Raw genomic sequence first — 20,946 nt, 5'->3', positions numbered from 1 at the left:
AATCTTTCTCTCAAAAAGAAATTTAACTGCAAACCCTCAGAATGAAATATAAGTTAATTTATCCGTAATTTAACCAGGAATTTCATAACTGATGTCCTCGACCCTCTGTCCTAATTATTTAGTCTGATTTGTATGCCACTCACAGAAATGGGTTTCAATTACGATCTTTTTGGGCCATGTTTTCGTCTCCGCTTGTCAGTAGTACAGTTGCCAATGGTAACCAGTGTGTCAGTGGATAAAAGCTGCACTAAAAGAAGAAAGTCGATCTTCCTGGACTCGCGTTTAAATTTAGATTCTGTCAATAACCCTCAAGAAAAAGAAATCAAAAGAAAGGAAACTGGACTTTGTGAAATGCGTCATGAATAACGATTTGTTGGAATGTTTTTGTTTTTGTATTTTAATTCAAAGGTTGCCGGTTAATCTGGAGGCTCACATCACTTTCAAGTCCTGCTCCAGTAATTTTTTTGTACAACGCTAAAATTATTTTAAGTTTTCCTAGTCAGTTTTCCTTGCGGTTTATTACCTGATACAAAAAAATAACAATCCGTGTCTACATAATTTCTCCCCTTCTCTTTGTGATAATTGCAACTAGCTTGTCATATTGCATATATGCAGTTTCACAAAACATGGAACCTATGGTTATTTTTTTTATTTTTTTTTTTTTAATGCAATCGCAAGACACAGAAGGCCTGAAGGCCACTTCAAGCTGGGCTACAATGATTTTTTTCCAGAGGCCGTTGCCACCTACTCCTAGGGCTGAAACAGGGTTTCCCCTTTCACAGTCCATACCGATGTAGGCTTGGGTATCATCTGTACGAAGCCTGGCCGATAGAGAAGCAAGCACTACCTCCCCAATTGCATCCCATCTGAAAGAAATTGCTGCAAACGAGTTGCAATGAGTTGAAATGTAATAATTTCTTCTCAATTGAAAAAGAGAATTATTTCAAATCATAACACTGTTACATGTATGTCTTGATAATTATAGTCTGATCATGTTTGAAGAAGTGGTCACAGATGAAACTGTTCAGAACAAAATGATTGATTGATCCGATCGAAGGTGCAGTGGTACGTGTTCAAACTGTCTAATCAACGCTGGCTCCATACAAGTGTGACTAGAAGAGCTATAAAAATTGCTCTTGATAATATTCATGAAAGTCTGACGCTTGTTTAGTTTGAGGGCTCGCTATTAATGACAAAGATCAGTCGTGTGTAACATCATTTGGGATTAATTAAACCATGGAGTAAGGAGAGTACATTTAATATTAACTGTCAAGTGTAGACATTACTAATAACTAACCTTGTGTGTCCAGGAAATTATTTCCTTTTTTTCCTTTAAGTGATTTTTAATGACTTTTTTGTTGAACACAATTTTAAAGTACATTTCCCATATGTTTCTATTGTCACATCAAAATTACTAAGTAGAATGTAAACTAAATTGAAATCACTTGTGAAAAGTGACCTTTTTGTGTTAATTGCTTTCTGAGTCGTTCTAGGTGCCTTGATTTGTAGAGCATCTAGAATTTTGTATAATACTGGATGGCGTGCTTATTACACTAATTATTATTATAATGATTATCTACTTTGAGTCCAAATTAAACTATATTGAAATCTCTCGTGAAAAGTGACCTTTTTGTGTTAATTACTTTCTGAGTCGTTCTGGTTGCCTTGATTTGTAAAGAGCATCTAGAATTTTGTATACTGGATGGCGCGCTTTTTACACTAATTATTATTATAATGATTATCTAGTTTGAGTGTCCATCTGCAAGTTAAGTACGTGCTGTGTGCACATATGTTCTCATGCATTGAAGCGTATTTTTTAATTTTTTATAATTTTGCCGAGTCGTACTTCAAAAGCAGTGCTATGAAATTAAATTTGGCCCAAGAGGATTAGAACAAAAAAGGTCTTAAAGGCAGTGGACACTATTGGTAATTACTCAAAATAATTATTAGCGTAAAAACCTTTCTTGGTGACGAGTAATGGGGATAGGTTGATGGTATAAAACATTGTGAAAAACGGCTCCCTCTGAAGTGCCATAGTTTTCGAGAAAGAAGTAATTTTCAACGAATTTGATTTCGAGACCTCAGATTTAGAACTTGAGGTCTCGAATTCAACTATCTAAACGCACACAATTTCGTGTGACAATGGTGTTTTCTCCTTTCATTATAATCTCACAAGGTTGATGACCGATTGAGCTCAAATTTTCACAGGTTTGTTATTTTATGCATATATGTTGAGATACACCAACTATGAAGGCTAGTCTTTGACAATTACCAATAGTGTCCACTGCCTTTAAGAACAATTTCCCATCAAATTTATTAGCAATCTTTTTGAACAGGAAAACCAGTTAGCTTCCTCTTTTTCTCTGTTCACACCTGACCTTGTTTATATCTGTTTGTTTCCTAGGTAACATCGTAGAATGGGCACAACCAGACGACATAGACTTGGAGGGTGTAGAATTCAAAGCCATGGCCAGCGGCTCTCATACAGTGCTCTCCGATTTCATGTAAGAGAATTAATTAGACAGCCTGGGTGGTTTTCTTGGTCATTTTATCCAGATGCTTTTCTTGAAATTTGTTGTAAGATGTGAAAGTATTATACAGGGGTTAAGTTCCGCCTTAAAGGTATGATACAGGGGTTAAGTTCTCGCAAGGACTTTTGTCTCTGTAGTAAGGCTAAAGCCTGTTTCACTTTGAAATCTTTGCGCAAAGCTCTTTGAATGTTTCGCAGGAGTGCATGGTGGAAAATTCATGCAATATCTTCAGAATGTAAATACATGTAATGTCCTTGATTGCAACCATTGCAACAACCAAATAAGATGTATTTTTAAAAAGTTTTTTGGTTTTTTAGATCAAGCCAAGGAAAAAATGATTCTAGTAAGAACTTCATAATCAGTCAAAGTGTGTTTTATTTTGACAAATCCTGTACCCAAGCTTCTGCACTGTGATAATGTTGGAAGTCTGTACATGTTCCTTGGCTGTGCTGTCTGCCCATTTCTAAATAACAAGTATGCCTTATTTGGGGGAATTATGTCTTCTTCTTTGCTATTAATTTCACAGTACTGCTTTGTTCCTCTTGTCCTCATCATGTTAATTGTCACTGTTTAAAGGCAGTGGACACTATTGGTAATTACTCAAAATATTTATCATCATAAAACCTTTCTTGATTACAAGTAATGGGGAGAGATGGGTTGTACAAAACATTGTGAGAAACAGCTCCCTCTGAAGTGACGTAGTTTTTGAGAAAGAAGTAATTTTCCACGAATTTGATTTCATGACCTCAAGTTTAGAATTTGAGGTCTCGAAATCAAGCGTCAGAAAGCGCACAACTTTATGTGACAAGGGTGTTTTTTCTTTCATTATTATCTCGCAAATTCGACGACCGATTGAGCTCAAATTTTCACAGGTTGGTTACTTTATGCATATGTCGAGATACACCAACTGTGAAGGCTAGTCTTGACAATTACCAATAGTGTCCACTGTCTTTAACCTAGGCACGATTTATCAAAGCCAGCCAGGAAGCTATAAAAAAAAACTTCCAGCTGATCAAGATTATTACTTGGCTGAAGAAGCTAGAAACCCTTTCTACATGAACGTGATGTACATATTATTTGAAATTGTGGCTCTTGACCAGTGCCCAATTTCACTGTAAACAAAGAATCAGCGATTATAGAAGCAGGGAATTCCGTGCTTCATCAAGTGTACTATGTACATGTACTTCATATGTTTGCATGCAGTACGCTTTTGTTGCAGCACAAGGCATTCTTCGCTCACACGGCTAGCTCAGAAATTTGGCGCTTGCTCTGTTGTGTATCATTGAGGATAAATTAGGCTCATTCCTTATACATTGACAATACAAGTACCACACTGCCACGCTGTAAACTGAAGTACATCCTGCAATAAATGTGTTCAAAATTGTGTAAGAAATTTGATCTATTTTCTATAATTATGTTGGCAACAGTGTAATGGACCCTTTACAGTCAGGAACAATATATTGAAGTGCATTATTTTCCTATGAGTAATTCAGTTACTGGTTGGTAGATGTGATTTTACTACTCGTAGTTGTCGGGTACGTTTGCGTAGATTTGTCAGTGCCGAGGGGATTTCGGGGAGAGGGTATGGTGTTCATATGTATGAGACAATACATAAAGGGTATAATGTAGATAGCCCGAGTCTAAAATTGCACAATTAAGCTGTCAGGTATGTGTGTGTAGATTTGTCAGTGCCGAGGGGGGTGGGGGAGAGGGTGATGTTCACTTGAGACAATAAAGGGTAGCCCAGAGTTTAAAATTTCACAATTTAGCTGTGAGGTACATGTACTTGTGTGTAGATTTGTTTTTTTGGGGGGCTATGTAGGTATGGTGTTCCTTCGAGACAATAAAGGGTATAGCCCGAGTCTAATTGCACAATGCGTCACCGTGTAATGCAATCCAAAGGATGTGTATGACACAGCAAAGATGGGGTGGGGGTGGGGGGGGGGGACACCAGCAGATGAGTTCTGCGCATAGCGACAGGAATGCATCTGACACCTGTAACTAAAGAGTGGTTTTTGGACTGAGAGAGGCCAATAAAACGTCCATTGATATTGCCTTCTTGAGATTGGTTCAAGATTGCAGTGCTGGCTTATTGTCCTGCGATTCGTCTGACACCAAGACTAAGTGGCACCAAGGTGATTTCCCACTCGGGGGTTGATAACATGGAATTTTCACCAGGCTCCTCACCTTGTAGGCCTATACGCTACGCAAAGTGCGTGCCGAGAAAACTTGCAAATTGCGGCTGATACCTGGGTACTGGGATCTTTGAATGAATTATCGGGATGGAGGAGGATCGTATGGTTTAAGAAGGTCATCAACAGTACATAATGACATCAATTAATCGTAATATGTTTACTCAATGTTGTTGAAATAACAGTAATTAAAAATAAATAATAAAAAATGCTGTCAAATAGTTAAAATGATAATACATACATGTATGAGTGCTACAAAAATGAACTTTAAACAAACAGACAAATGGCAACATCTAAAATGAATATACAATTAAGAGAGGTTTAGGGTAACATCATGTTAATATCTCTTTTTGAGTAATGTTGGTTCTTAAAAATGAACTCTACAAAACACAACAGTGTGGAATCATTCATAGAGGTGCACTTTACCAAGGGTAAAACACTTTGCTTTTATAAGCTCAAAATATCAAGCCTGTATGTTACTGCTATTCCCTAAATTGGATAAAAGCGCTTAGCCTACCCTAAAGTAGGTTAGGGGATTTGGGTTCATGTACAATGTTCAATTTAATTGCCCCTCCAGACCAAAGTCCCCAGACGCGATTAAAACCATACCATATATTTTTAACCTCACACGTACTACTGAGGAGAGTGGTGTGACGTTAAAGGGCTTGGGTACTTTTTGTACTGACACAAAACACTATGTCCTAAGATTTACATTAACTTACATGATAACGGTAGTAGAAAGCTTCCCTTCAAATATTACTTGCTGAAGTGCTGATAGTTGCTGAGAAAAGAAATGTCACAAAAATAATTTTTGGCTCAGGAGACGAAAATGTATTTAGCATGTAAAAGGTAAGTGGTATTTACGCGTCTCTCCTGAAAACATTTAAAGATGCTTAGATGTCAGATTTTTGGCCGATTTGACCCAAAATTTTTGATTTGAAATTCAATAGGTATTTTGATGGGGGTCGAGAAAGTTACAACCTTTCATTTGAGCCATTGCTCGAAAAAAGTCTGCAAATTTTTAGTAGCAGTGAAATAAAGTGCTCAACATTAGTTTTTGTAGGGATCCCGACAATTTATCACGTGACCAATTCTTATGTGTTTTATAAGAAATGTTTTAAATTTTTGTCATGGTTCCTGACCATTAAAAGTAAAAGTTAAACTTGTTTTCGTAAGAGCGGGTGATACTCTTTGAAATACCATTCACTCAAAACAAGTTTTTATGTTTGGGGCCAATAATCTGACATAGCATCTTTAACAACACTATGGTATTTACGCAACCCAACTGTGAACCGATTTTCACCTTCTTTCTCAAGACCTTCACGACTAATGAAGCTGAAACTTCTACAGGTAACAAATATCTTCATTCACAAATAGGGCTTCATGTAATGGCCAAAAAAACTTGATCTAAAAAAAAACAAAAAAAACAAGGGTAGCAAAACCCTTTAATTTAAAGTGGAAGGACTCAACAATGGATGGAAGCATAATTTGTGGGGCCTGACATTTATGTATAATACAAACACTGTTGAGTCTACGTCAATACATTACGGACATGTAGGTCAGACTTTGCATTCAATGCATCTATGTACAATGTATGTACTCCCCAGTTCACAATCACTAGCCTACATACATGTACATCATTAGTCACATACATGTATAAATTGGTTCAATGAATTCTGCTTTTATTATCAAGGACCAATTTTTGCTACAATATAATATATTTTTTTAGAAGTCTTCATCTGATTCTGATCTTAATCCTAGTATATCTTAATCAATTTTTTAATTATTTTCTTCTAGCCCCTCAGAAAATTTAGTGAAATGATAGTATGGGGCAAATGAATTCAATTGAAATGTACATTGTGTAAGATTACATTTTTTTGCACCGACACATCCATACACACTTAAAAAGGATTCAGGTACCTTTTCAAAATGTCCACAGATTTACATTAAACTTACAGGGTTTGAAGATAATAATAGTGGGAAGCTTCCCTTCAAATAACTAAAGTTGTGTAGTTTTTGAGAAATGAGTAAAACAAGTCACAAAATAATTTTGGTCTCATGAGACCAAAATGATTTCAGCATGTAAAATCACCCTTTTAAAGCCATTGGACCCTTTTGGTACAGAAAAAATAAATCACAAATTTACAAATAATTTACAGGGTTTACAGAAGGTAATGGTAAAAGACTTCTCTTGAAATATTAGTCCATGAAATGCTTTACTTTGTGAGAAAACGGTAAAACAATATAAATTCTCGTTAGCGGGAATTACGGATTTGTTATAAACACATGTCATGACACGGCGAAACGCGCGAAAACAGGAGTGGGTTTTCCCGTTATTTTCTCCCGACTCCGATGTCCGATTGAGCCTAAATTTCCACAGGATTGTTATTTTTTATATAAGTTGTGCTACACAAAGTGTGGGACTTGGACAATACTGTTTACCAAAAGTGTGTAATGGCTTTAAACCAGTTATGATACCAAAACCATAGCATAACTGGTTAATACGTTTTTACATGCTAAAACTGAGACGAAAATTATTACTTTTACTCATTTCTCAAAAACTACAGCACCTCAGTAAGTAAAATTTAAAGGGAAGCTTTCTACTATCATAACCTTCAAACTGTGTAAGTTTAATGTAAATCTATGGACAGTGTGTTTTTTGTTAGGAAAAAGAACATATACCCTTTAAAAGCATCTCTAAAAATTCTGGTACTAATCAAGCAAACAAGTGGACAATCTACTTGTAGTAGCTAAAATGTCATTATTTCACAGACAAAATCAAACTATTTTCTTCACTCAGAACAAAAGATTTCAGTTTTAGAAAACACACAATCAGTTAAGAAATTCTCTCCATCTCGATGCGTCATACACAGATGTAACATAGCTTTTCTCTCCACTTATTTATTTTCTTTTGTCGTCTTCAGTTATCCAGGTTTAATATTCTTTGTATTTTGTCGTCAGTATTTTGTTTTGTCATTGTGTAATTGTCTTCTTGTTTCTTCTTCGATGTTTGTTTGTTTGTTTGTTTATTTGTTTGTGTGTTTACTTGTCTGTATAAAGACTGCTGTCTACAAGCCAGGGCTAATCTCTAACAGCCTCATGCTATCGCTCCTGTCTTGTACATAGTTAACTTCTAGTTATTCATTTATTATTTGCTTTTAGATTATACCTTTTTTTGGTATAATTTAATACACTTTAGATTTGTTAAATTTCTATGTACTGTATAATTCTCACAATTGTTTTTTTTTCAACAAGAGTATGGCATAAACGTTTTATTGAATTGAATGAACAGTCAAACTTTTGTTCATAGTATTGTGTCTCTGATTTGAGCGGTGTGCAGTTACCGTGTTCCTCTCCACCCAGTCCTCATCAACACATGAACCGAAACACGTCAGAAAGGATCTAATGACGTGGTACTACCATAATGCACGACCTGACACCTGACACAAGTTACTATAATAAACCCTGCGTTGCTATTGGCAACGTTTAGAATGACATCAAGGTGATGCTTTTCTCTTTCCTACCGTCTCTACTCTGTCTCAATTTATCCATGGTTGGCAGAAAATTGATCCTGTTTCTCAGGAAATGAAATTCAAAGGAGACGCGGATTGATCTTAAGATAGTGGTTGTTTTAAAAGTCTTAGATTGTCAAGATTTGAAAGATGGCTTTCCCATTATGTGTCTCATATTATACAGGCATTATATGAATATCGCAAAGAAATAAGGAAAAAAGTATTGTGTACTTGTATTGTGGGCCCAAGTCTGCTTTTACAGATTATGTACATAATGTTTAAGTGTGTGGATTAAAAGACACTGGACACTATTGGTAATTGTCAAAGACTGTATCTTGCTGTATCTCAACACATATGCATAAAATAACAAACCTGTGAAAATTTAAGCTCAACTGGTCATTGAAGTTGCGAGATAATAATGAAAGAAAAAACACCCTTGTCACACCAAGTTGTGTGCTTTCAGCATTGTTCAGATGCTTGATTTCGAGACCTCAAATTCTAAATCTGAGGTCTCGAAAATTACTTCTTTCTCGAAAATTACCACTTCAGAAACTACCACTTCAGAGGGAGCAGTTTCTCACATCGTTTTATACTATTAACCTCTACCCATTACTCGGTACCAAGTAAGGATTTAGGCCAATAATTATTTTGAGTAATTACCAATAGTGTCCACTGCCTTTAAAAGACATGCCAAAAGTAAAAAAACATTTTGAATATAAAATTTTGAGTATAAAAATACCCCCCTCCTTAGTTGCACTAACGTGTAGCCGTAGTTTTGTTTCAGGCGTGCAACCTTTGCCTGACATTATGCTCTTCAGCCTTGATGTACAGTCAGATCAATTGTCCCCCCCCCCCCTTGTGTTGAATCCAAATTACACTCAATATTCTGCATCCCTGGCTCTTGATTGACTCAGTCGGCATTGATCAACATTCATCATGTTCACGCACAGTCTTTTATTTCACACTCGTGTGGTAACATGGATCCATAATTAATTTTGATGTGAACAAAGGATCGAGGGACGTGTGTACAGTGTAAATTGCTTAGAGACACATTGAGAGTTCAGGATGTTTTTTTTTGGTATAGAGTATTGTCCGGAGTACATGTAGGTCCTGAATATGTGTTCTGCAGGCCACAGGGTGTCAGTGTCCTGAAGGCACTAGGCACTTAGTGTTCTGTGTATCCTATAGACTCCCATGTTTTCTGTAGGCCCCAGGCGCCAGTGTTCTGTAGGTGCCAATCACTAGTGTTCCAAAGGTCCCACATGTATGTGCACACAGGCCCTAGCCAACAGTTTTCCATAGGCCCCAGGTACCAGAGTTCTGCTGGCCCTAGGGACTTGTGTTCCATTAGACCCTAGGCCCTAGTGTTCCACAGGCCCTAGGCACCAGTGTTGCATTAGTCCATCGTCCTAGGCACTAGGTACTAGTGTACGGCAGGCACTAAGCACAAGTGTTCCATAGGCCCCAGGTACCAGAGTTCTGCAGGCCCTAGGGACTTGTGTTCCATTAGACCCTAGGCACCAGTGTTGCATTAGTCCATCGTCCTAGGCCCTAGGTACTAGTGTACGGCAGGCACTAAGCACAAGTGTTCCATATGCCCCAGGCACCAGAGTTCTGCAGGCCCTAGGGACTTGTGTTCCATTAGACCCTAGGCCCTAGTGTTCTATAGGCCTAGGCACCAGTGTTGTATTCGTCTTAGGCCTTAGGTACTAGTGTTCTGCATACACTAAGCACAAGTGTTCCATAGGCCCCAGGCACCAGAGTTCTGCAGGCCCTAGGGACTTGTGTTCCATTAACCCTAGGCCCTAGTGTTCTATAGGCCTAGGCACCAGTGTTGTGTTCGTCTTAGGCCTTACATTGTAGGTACTAGTGTTCTGCAGGCACTTAGCACAAGTGTTCCATAGGCCCCAGGCACCAGAGTTCTACTGGCCCTAGGGACTATGTTCCATTAGACCCTAGGCCCTAGTGTTCCACAGGCCCTAGGCACCAGTGTTGCATTCGTCTTAGGCTCTAGGTACTAGTGTTCTGCAGACACTAAGCACAAGTGTTTCATAGGCCATAGAGGCTCCAGTTTTCCTTGACTTGCACACCACTAGCCTGTCCCATGGTCCTAGGCAGTGTTGATAACTATTTCTCAAAATTACATGCTCTTTAGAGAAGTTACCAGTGGACTCCATCTTTGTTTCTTTTCTTCACCAGATATTTCAGGAAAGACAACTACTTTGGCCTGAGCTGTTTTCAGAATATGCACGTTGACAGCGAGGCTGAGCGGGGGGCCAGAATGAAATCTGTAGGCATCTTGTCCACTTCGTACACCGCCCTCTACAAACACATGCAGTTTCTGGAAAACCAAGTCAGGTAAAATTTATGATCGTGTAATTTAACTGAAAGTACATCAGGGAATCTACAAACACCCTTACGAATTTGGTTTGCGGGGTCCTGCTATTGTTGTTCTATTATTCCATTTTCTAAAGACTTCCCTTGTAGGGTCCAGGTATGTTTCTTGAACTTAAAGACACTGGACACTATTAGTAATTGTCAAAGATTAGTCTTCTAACTGGTTGTATCTCAACATATGCATAAATTAATAAACCTGTGAAAATTTGAGCTCAATTGGATATAATAATGAAGTTGTGTGCGTTCAGATGGTTGATTTCGAGACCTCAAATTCTGAATCTGAGGTCTCGAAATCAAATTCGTGGAAAGTTACTTCTTTCTTCAAAACTGCTCCACTTCAGAGGAAGCCATTTCTCACAATGTTTTATACTACCAACCTCTCCCCATAACTCGTTACCAAGTATGATTTTATGCGAATAACTATTTTGAGTAACTACAAATAGTGTCCACTGCCTTTAATGCAGAAACATAATTTTTGAAAAGTCTCCCATTCATTATTTGTAAATTTATCTGTTTCATTTTTAGACACCAATTAGAGATCCCAGGTCGCTACGGTCAGCTGTTAGCGTTCTATAACGATCGCAAGGGGTCGCTACCCTCCATCGAGTCATCGAGGGACACGTTGTCAGTGTCGTCACCCATGACAGGATCCTCGGGGCCGACGCCCATAACCACACCCAGTTCAGAGTACCTACCCTCCATGAAGGTTTGTAAATACTGACACCTTGAGAACTCTGGTTGAAATTGGCTGAGAAAACCTGTAATAAAAGAAATTTTATTTTTATCATTTAGGAATCTTGTCAATAGTTGTGATGCCGTCAAGCAAAATGAATCTTTTGTCGACCCAGGTCACTTACAAAACAAAATCATTTCAAAAGAACATTATTTTGTACTTTTATACTGTTATTTAAATCCCAATGCTAATACCACCTTGTGGTTGTGAAAGAAGAAACACTTAGAGATGCGAGATAATAAAGTTGAGTTGTTTATGGAAAATACATCGGCATTATTAAAGTTCTTATCTTATGTTATATTTGCTTACAAGGCTAGTTTTAACCAGCTTTTGTTGTTTTTTATCAGGAAGGAAGGATGTTGCCCAAAATATATATATATATACTTTGATATGCAAATTCCCAAACAAAACTTTTGAAAATGTTGCCCCTCTGTACCTGTATTGCCTGTTTAGGCTTGTTTCTCCATACTGATGTTTCCAAAATTGACCCGTTTGCAGCTTGATCGCATCACATTTCAATGTTTTTTTTCTAATTAAACCATAGAATCATGAGGGAAAACCATAAATTGGTGAAAACAACAAACAAACACAGTAGAAAAAGAAACAGAAAATATATTTTACTGAAAAGTCAAAGTACATCAAAACAGGACACTGTCCTAAATATTCCTATCTTATATCCTCATGGATTGAATCTGTGATCCACTGTAAGTAGATTGAGAGAGACTCACCCACGCTGGGGTAAATGTCAGCCCAGATTACTGTGTTTTTTCCCCCTTTCCTGGGATAAACAGAATTATGCAAAGCACTCAACCACGCATTGACGTGCATTCTATGAACCACCACCTGCGCACACCGCGCATTAACCTCTGGCCTACATGTATATTACAGTAGAGCACCATTAGTAATTACTTCATACCCAATTGAGTCGTGTGTACTTGGGTATTAAAGGCTGGCAGGCCTTCAGTGGCGAGTGGAAACTTGCTCTACTGTAACTATTTATTAAAAAACTAAAATATTTTTGCTCAAAATGAAACCAAGAAATCGTCAAATAGTATCTTCATGATGTACAATGTAGCATGTGACCTGTATGCCTGAATATATTTGTGTTTGGAAGATCATGAAGGAAAAGAATTAACTATAACTAAATGATTTACTTGTTATATGTAGCTAATTCTTAACGTCTTTACCCTCATCAGACAGTGTCATGAAATTAACCACTTGATGTTTACAGCAAAACTATTCCAACGGAGAGATTTGATTTCTTTAATGGAATGAAACATTTCTCCTGCGGCATGACAAGATGTTACACCATGTTTCGGACATTTCCCCAGCGAGCATGTATCTTACATACAATTGTACATGTGTTCCCCTTACCTTTAGGCTACACTTAACTACATTGGAAGTACCTTTCTTGCAGCTGCCTCTCTGGTGGATTTCTATTCCTTGTTCCACGTTTTACCTCTGAATTTACTACAAATCTTTTACAAATGGGATTTTCTGTTGCGAGCTGCTTTCCTAGACCAAAGGACATATTGTATAAATGCAAATGACATGGCGTTTTTAACCCCAGCAGAGTTTGTCTCAAAGACTAAAGCCCTCTGAAAACCTCAAAGAAAGACCATCAGGCTATTTAACATTTTGTGCAAAATAATTTTATCTTTAATAATAATTTGTTCTAAATATCAGAATTGTTTTGTTATTTCCTCAATTTTGTTTGATTTTGTCTTTTATCCCCCCTTGGAAATAAATAAATAAATAAATAAATAAAGAAAGAAAAAATAACAATTCAGACACATTTTTAGCCTCTGAATTATCAAGGTTCTTCCCCATCTGTAAAGAGGATTTTATTTGTCCGAATTCTTTTATAGATTACTCTGAACTTGGAGGCTTAGATGGACTTAAATATTCCAGTCATTTAATATATTTTGGCTTCGGGGGGGGGGGGGGGGGGGGGGCAGCTAATATACAGAGCCTGTTTTTGCTTTGGTTAAAGGCATTTAACATATTTGGCTTCGGGGGGGGGGGGGGGGGGCCAGCTAATATACAGAGCCTGTTTTTGCTTTGGTTCAAGGCATTTAACATGTTTGGCTTTGGGGGTCCAGCACATAAACAGAGCCTGTTTTTGCTTCAAGAATGTTTGTCTTAAGTAATTTTGTAGATGCTCCCTCGGGCATTCAGAGGTATTTTTATTTAGTCGGCACAATTGATCCTAAGCTTTTATCACGTCAGAAATAGTTTTTGTTTTGATTGCGCTCGGGTGGGAGAGTCATAATGCGTAGAGCTGTGTCGGTTGTTTAAAAGGCACTTTGGTGATTACTCAAACAAATTCTTAGCATAAAAACTTACTTGGTAACGAGCCGCGGAGAGCTGTTGATAGTATAAAACATTGCCAGAAACCTTTCCCTCTGAAGTAACGTATCGTTTTTTGAGAAAGAGGTAATTTCTCACTCAAAAATTAAAAGACATCAGGCCTTAAGCCTTTTATCAGGCATCTGAAAACATAGACATTTCCGCAGTAAGGGTGTTTTTGTTTCATTATTTTCTTGCAATTTTGGTGACCAAGTGATCCCAAATTTTCACAGATTTGTTGAATAAGACTCTGGTTTGATTGTTATTTTAAATTTTGTGTGTTTTCAGATCACCCATCCTGCCGGCTGTTTTGCACAATTTATTAACTTCTTCGGGGAGCAGATCTTTGTTTTATGGAAGTACATCCTTCTCAGGAAGAGAATCTTATTCTTCTCTCCACCACCAATTGGGGTTGTCTGCTACAGAGGTAAGGACCACACTGGGATTCTTATTTATCTCCGATGACATTTTGAAACAGGATTTCCCAAAAGTTTCCTGTAATGCCAATGGCATGGTATTAATTTTTAGGAACACCAGCCTTAAAGGGAAGGTACACGTTTGGTAGTTACTCAAAACAAATATTAACTTAAAAAAAATGACTTGGTAACGAGCATTGGAGAGATGTTGATAGTATAAAACATTGTGGGAAACAACTCCCTCTGAAGTAACGTAGTTTTTGAGAAATAGGTAATTTCTCACTATAATAATAAAATACTTCTAGCTAGAAGTCTTTTATTCCTATCTGAAAGCACACAAATTCGCCCAACAAGGGTGTTTTTCCTTAATCATTTTCTCGCAACTTTGATGACCGATTGAGGCCATTCTCACAGGCTTGTTATTTTATGCCTATGATGGGATACATCAAGTACATGTATGAAGACAGGGCCCAATTTCATAGAGCTGCTTAAGCAAAAAATTTTGCTTAAGCAAAAAGAATCTTCGTATAATCATATTACTGGCTAAGACTCCACTCAATTGAATTTGTTATGCTAAGTAAACAACAGCTTAATACCAGTCACAAGCAATGTATATGGCATGAAATTTTTGCCAGTAACATGTGTAAAATAAGCGACCTATTTTCATGCTTATGCGAATTTTTTGCTTAAGCAGCTCCATGAAATTGGCCCCTGGTCTTTGACAGTTCCCAAACGTGTACCTTTCCTTTAAATTGGTTGTGTGTGTACTGTGTGTGTGTGGAATGTTGTTGTCAAAATGTAATGATAGTACATGTATGAAGTAAAGAAATTCAAAGTATACATTTGAGTTTATTGATACACGTTTAGTTTTCTGTGATGTAAGGTACTAAGGATTGAACAATAAGGATTGAGTGACATTGTTCTCCTAAAAGCGAGCTGGTGCGGTGGAATTACCCCCCAGTATTAGTGCAAAGTAGGTACGGTGTATGTAAATGTTGTTGTAATTGTGGGCCCTAATTAGGTGCTTTTGTCTCGGGACTTAAGTTTCAGCATTTGTATAAAGACTAATTGAAACGCTAATTGTTTAAAAGGGACGATGTACATGAAGGTCTTTTTAATTGGTTGAGTACCAGGTAATTGTTCTTGCCCATTGTGTAAATTAAAACTAAGAACATTATGCTGCTCTGGGTAATATACAAAATGGTTCATTAGTGCCCAACAGACATGATTTGTTTACTAAACAAGCAACCTTGTATTATTCCGAGACAATTCCTGGCTGGCTAGATACTACACAAGGCCCCAAAACATCTTAGCAGAAACATATTTCTGCTTAGCAGAAACATATTTCTGCTTAGCAGAAACATATTTCTGCTTAGCAGGAATGAGCAGGATACCAGTCACATATTGCATGAGTGGTATGGTATTTTGGCTGGTAACCCTGTTCTGGTGAGTAGGTACTGGTGAGCAGTGCTTAGCTACTTTTTGTGCTTAAGCAGCTATATGAAATTGAGCCCTTCCGGTCATAATTATGAGCAAAACATTTATTACTTAATAAAAAACACTTAATAACTGCTGGATACATGTTGTAAGTCTTGATAACATCTGGCAGTTTTGTTTTGTTTTCTAATATAAAAAAGTAAAAATTTCCATCAAATGTAACAGTTGAGCTGTGTATAAATTGTGCCTGTAGGGAGTCTAGGCTCTGTGGCTCTTTTGTAAAGCATATAATGTCAAAGGTCAAATGCTCTTAATATCAGCTTCATGTAAGATGTCCTTTTCTAAATTACAACCTCATAAAACCCTTAATTATCTCTCATTGATTGCATTTCGTGTCTCTATAAACGTTCCTTTGTCCGTCTGATGTCGTGGCTCGGTGTAAGAGCAACCCCCCCCCCCCCCAAGGAGCCCAAGGAGCAGGCACACAAATTAAGCGCAGATCTAATAGACTCTGGCAGAGGACAAGACTTAAGTTGATGAGTTGGTTTCAATAGATGATGGAACGATGACAAGGGGGTAGCATGTCCTTGTGACTCTAGGGCCGATCTCTACAGCCTGGTTTGAAGCCATGTCTTGCAGATGGAGGGATATCTGGAACAATGAGATTGAGCGTCTCCCTTGAGAGGATGAGACGGGGAGAGACGAAGAGGGGGATTAGAGGGGGATTAGTGGGGATGTGATTTCTCCGTTTTAACTAGATAAAAACGATATGAAATTCCCTCTTTGCAGAGTAGGGCCTTCAAAACCACAGATAAATGTACATGTATGTAAGTAGGCCTCACGCTTGCAAGCTTTTGCGCTCGCAAGCTTCACGCTTTGCGCTCTCAGTTCATTATTTTTGTATAGCCTATCACCTCCTAGGACAATGTAGGATTAGAGAGGGATGGATTATCCAATAGGCACTGCTTGGAGTGTAATCCCTGGTTACCAAGAATTTGTTTTTGCTACAAGATTGATTGCTGAGGTTGTATTACATTGGTTACCATGGGTAGGGCCTATAAAACATTGATATTATGTAAACACAGAATTCATGGACATCTTTCATTTTTCAACAACACTTAGGAAACAATAGGTTGTATTGGTAAAATGTTTTACCTTACAATGTTATGACGAACTGTTGAAGGGGGGGGGGGACTTACTTTTGTTGATGTTTTTTTTACATTGGTTGCTACACATGTATGGGCTTATCAGTTTATCACCTTTTTATCTTTAATTTTTGCAGTATACTGTGCATCATTACTTGGTCAATACGACGTGTTTATATCCTCGGCCATGGACCATAAACCATTCTTCTACATCAATGTAGCTGACATTGACACGTTAGAAACAGAAGTCTCATATGTTGCTTGTAAGTATCAGCCATTTTTGAATCAATATTTTGTTTTGGGATATCCTCACCATGGAGATTTCAAGAAAGAAGTAACTTCTCACACAAATGTTTGAAATAATAAAAGACTTCAGGTCTGAAACCTTTAATGCATCTGAGGGCACACAAATTTGTTCAAGGGTGCTTTTTTTTTCATTATTCTCTTGCAACTTTGATGACCAATTGAGTCAAAAATTCAACAAATTTGTTATTTTATTCATATTTTAGGTACACCAAGTGATAATACAAGTCTTTGACAATTTAACCAAGCGTGCCCAGTGCATTTAATCAAAACTAGAGTGTTTTAAGTAGGATTTGAAACTTTGCATGATGGAAATACAATATGGAAGGTTTGTGGTTACACCTGGTTACACCATGTGATGACCCTAAATGAGTTGGGGTTGTTCTGAAAAGAATTGTTTGTTTCAACTCGACGTTTCGATCAGTATGCTCTGATCATCTTCTTGGAGAAAGCTGGACTCTGATGCTGCATGCTGTGTTTTATTAAGTTCTGAATACTAATAACTGTACTCTTTCTTTTTTTTACAAAAAATTATTAAAAAAACACCAAAATCAGTTCTGAAATGTACAAGGTAAACACACCCACAAACTTGTCTCAAACTCTCTTCGGACATCTTTAATTTTCATCCTGGGAAGGTACAACTGAGAAAATCTTTCAAGAAAAGAAGTCGCTGTACGACGTTTACGTGGACAACCAGAACGTGACGACAAACTCTGCCAATCTGACAGCCATGGGTAAGATCAATGCAATGGACAAGCAGAAGTTCAACAGGTTGAACAATCAGAGATGCGCTTCGTTATTCAAATCCCAGGAGCACAGCGAAGATGACATGGATGACGATCAAATCTTTGCATCGTAAGTTTACTAAGAAACACTTTCAGTTTGCTATATTTTTTAACCATGTATAGGGTGTCATAGCTGAGTGGTTTATAGAGCATCAAATTTAAGATTGAATGCCGGTCGTGACACTTGTATCCTTAAATAAATAAATAAATAAATAAAAAGGTATTTATATTGCCCATCCTGGGGTATATTGTCTTGTATTTTGTTTTGTACTGTTATGGCAAATAAAGTAATAATAATAAAAAATAAAAATAATAATAAAATCAAACATTTTAAAGCATCTTACCAGGTTTGAATACTCGCACAGTCTGTTTGAATAAATGATCACATTTAGGGGAACTCTAAACCTTGTCTCCTTTACCATGACATTTCATAAGACACCATAATTTTTTCTTCTGTCGATTTTTCTCTTTGGGTTTCCTCCAATATCTAAGACTGAACATTCCTTCCTGTCTTCTCTCCATGGAGGTTCTTGGCTGGTGTAGTGATTATAAGCTACCTTTTCTGAGAATCCTTGGCATCACAGCCAGAATTAATCAAATAAATAAAGCCGTGGGTCTCTTGCGTGTGCAATGCGTGTAATAAGTAGAAAACATTCATAAATACCTAAGACAGTTTCGCTATTCCTATTGGTGGAGAGCGCGTCACTTGGGGGTGTTTAAACCTTTGATAATGACCAGTAAGTGTTGAAACATGGGCGTGACATGCGAGCTTGCACCTGTGCTTATAAGACAGTTTCTTCCTTCCTATTGGTCGAGAGCAACGGCCGGGACAGTTGTGCCACATCACGCGGTATGCGACGCGCACAGCAATCTCCTTATAAGGAGTTATTTACCCGAGGGCCTTACCATTTTATAGCTGGAGGGGTGTTGTGTTGAAAGAAAACATTGAACAATTATAATTTTTTCCATTTATTTTACTTTTTGACCAAAAAGGTATTTATGAATGGGAACCAAAGTGTGTTGATCGGTTTTCAACTAGTGGTTTAAACCCGCCGAGGCCTGGTTCTTGATAATTTACCTCGACTTCGTCTCGGTAAAATTATCAAGGCCTCGGCGGGTTTAAACCACTAGTTGAAAACCTCTTCACCACACATTGATTGCCTTATTAAAGTACGTGTAAAACACAGCCAGTGAGAGGCTTGTTAAACAACAAAATGACAAACTCTAAGTCAATAAGTACATGTATTCACCAAAATGCTCGTCTGTTTCCCATCCCCAGATTCTTCTTGGAGCAGAACAACCACATCTTCCAGACCCTCATGGACGTATCGGAGAGCCAGGACAAAGCCTTGACAACTGACCACATGAAAGCCATGGGGCTGGACCCCATCGCTGACCGCCAGTTCATTATGGACCTTGTGGAACTCTATGGTATTGATGTCATCCTCATGGTGGATAACCCGTGCTGTCCGGTGTGAACTGGTTTAAATTGACTCAGACCAGTTTGAACTGCTTGGAACCGGATCAAACCACTGATTTTAAATCAGATGTGAACCCGTTTAAACTGACTCAAACCAGTTTGAACTGCTTAGAACTGGAATGGACCACTGATCAGGTTAGAACTGGTTTGAACTGACTCAACTGCTTGGAACCGGATCAGACCACTAATTTTAAATCATGGTTCCTTTTTTTATTAAAGTCTTTCTAGAAAATAATCTTTATTGTTAATAACAAAACAAGGAAGGAATATTGGTGTAACCCATTTGGAAATAACAAATTATATTTACTTGATGAAGCGTAACAGGAAAGTAATGAAATAAGGAACAGGGATTTTTTAACCAGTCATGGAGGTGGCTGCTCAAAATGAAATATGTATTTTTAGTAAATAATTTCTAACAAATATATTTATTGGTGGTAAAAAAGGAGGAATTTGTTGTTTTGGTGTAGTCCATACAACAAAAATGGCTTTAACAAATATTTTTAAGAAAACATGAGAGAGAAGACACGGCCAAGAGGAAAGCAAAGTAAACAAATACAGGAAAGAGTGATCCATTTAATTTTTAAGTAAAATTTAAACAAAGTTTTTAGAATGACAGAGCAGTTCCCCCCCCCCCATTGCGACCTCAAGATGTACAAATAAAACCTCTCACCAATGTGACCCCGGTTCGATTCCCGGCCAGGGCCATATATGTGAGTTGAGTTGTGCAGTGGTTTTCTGCTGTTCCACGAGGGTTTTCCAGACCATCTGGTTTTCCTCCCTCAGGAAAAAAATCAAACTCTTTCGATCTTGGCTGTGCTCCGTGGTCATAATGGGTTGATGTGGCTGGCAGCCAGAGGCGCCCTTGCATGCCTGCTTCTTCGAACACGTCGTAGCCGCGTCTTTAGCACTTCAGCTCTTAGCTGCGAGTAAGGATGATTAGCCCCCCCAAATTAATGATTTATTTTAATAATTGAGTACAATTCAATAACAAATTGTTACATGATGTAAAACAAACAAATTCTGATCAGTGTTTCTTGGGCTTACCATCTTAGAAGTTAATTTTATTCATTAAAAAACAGGCCTTGAAACTTCGCTCTTGAAGGAGCAGACAAATTTCCCTCTGGTAAGGGGCAACTCTAAAAGGAAAATTTTAAATTTGTATTGCAACTTTGCAAAGGGCACCACAGCAAAAATAAACAGCATGGCAATTGCTGTAGGTGCCGTGGGATAGGTCGAGGCCTGATTAAAGGGTAATTAATTTTGTGGTTATTAAAGGAATATCATTGGAAGTGGAAATTATATCAATTTTATAGATCAAAGATAAGAAATATTATACCTTGAAATTGATTTTAACTTACAAATGAGTGACTTAAGTGTAACACTTTATTCAGCTGATTTGTTTGTTGCAAATATTCTGCAAATAAATTAGTTATTTAACATTATGTTGCCTCATTTAATACATCTTGTTTAATACTCACTGTGCATTATTAACAAAGAACTATTTATTTATTTTGTTTGAATTTGAAAGTAATATCTTAACAAAACAAAGTTTTGTTTAGTGTTTTTATATATTCAATGTCTACTTTTTGTGGTTAATTTCCGCCCAGCAAATATTGTTTGCGATTGTTTAAAACAATTTTCTAACTCTTAAGTCCCCACCCCTTCA

The 20,946-nt window shown here is 37.6% G+C and overlaps 1 protein-coding gene across 1 annotated transcript in view; it reads left to right on the top strand.

Moving 5' to 3' along the window:
- The window catches only part of LOC139934747 (DENN domain-containing protein 11-like), a 28,507-nt gene extending 8,581 nt beyond the window's left edge, over nucleotides 1-19,926 (top strand). The window contains exons 2-8 of the mRNA XM_071929139.1: nucleotides 2,405-2,504; nucleotides 10,435-10,593; nucleotides 11,158-11,338; nucleotides 14,003-14,141; nucleotides 16,850-16,975; nucleotides 17,651-17,870; nucleotides 19,080-19,926. Of these exons, the coding sequence (XP_071785240.1) occupies nucleotides 2,405-2,504; nucleotides 10,435-10,593; nucleotides 11,158-11,338; nucleotides 14,003-14,141; nucleotides 16,850-16,975; nucleotides 17,651-17,870; nucleotides 19,080-19,278 (1,124 nt within the window). The 3' untranslated portion in view covers nucleotides 19,279-19,926. The remainder of the gene's footprint in view (nucleotides 1-2,404; nucleotides 2,505-10,434; nucleotides 10,594-11,157; nucleotides 11,339-14,002; nucleotides 14,142-16,849; nucleotides 16,976-17,650; nucleotides 17,871-19,079) is intronic.
- The last annotated feature ends 1,020 nt before the right edge of the window (nucleotides 19,927-20,946 follow it).

Source organism: Asterias amurensis, chromosome 3 (genome assembly GCF_032118995.1).
Source record: "Asterias amurensis chromosome 3, ASM3211899v1".
Taxonomy (NCBI): Eukaryota; Metazoa; Echinodermata; class Asteroidea; order Forcipulatida; family Asteriidae; genus Asterias; species Asterias amurensis.
Note: the sequence above shows the minus strand (reverse complement) of the source record. Positions and strands in the feature narration are given on the sequence as shown.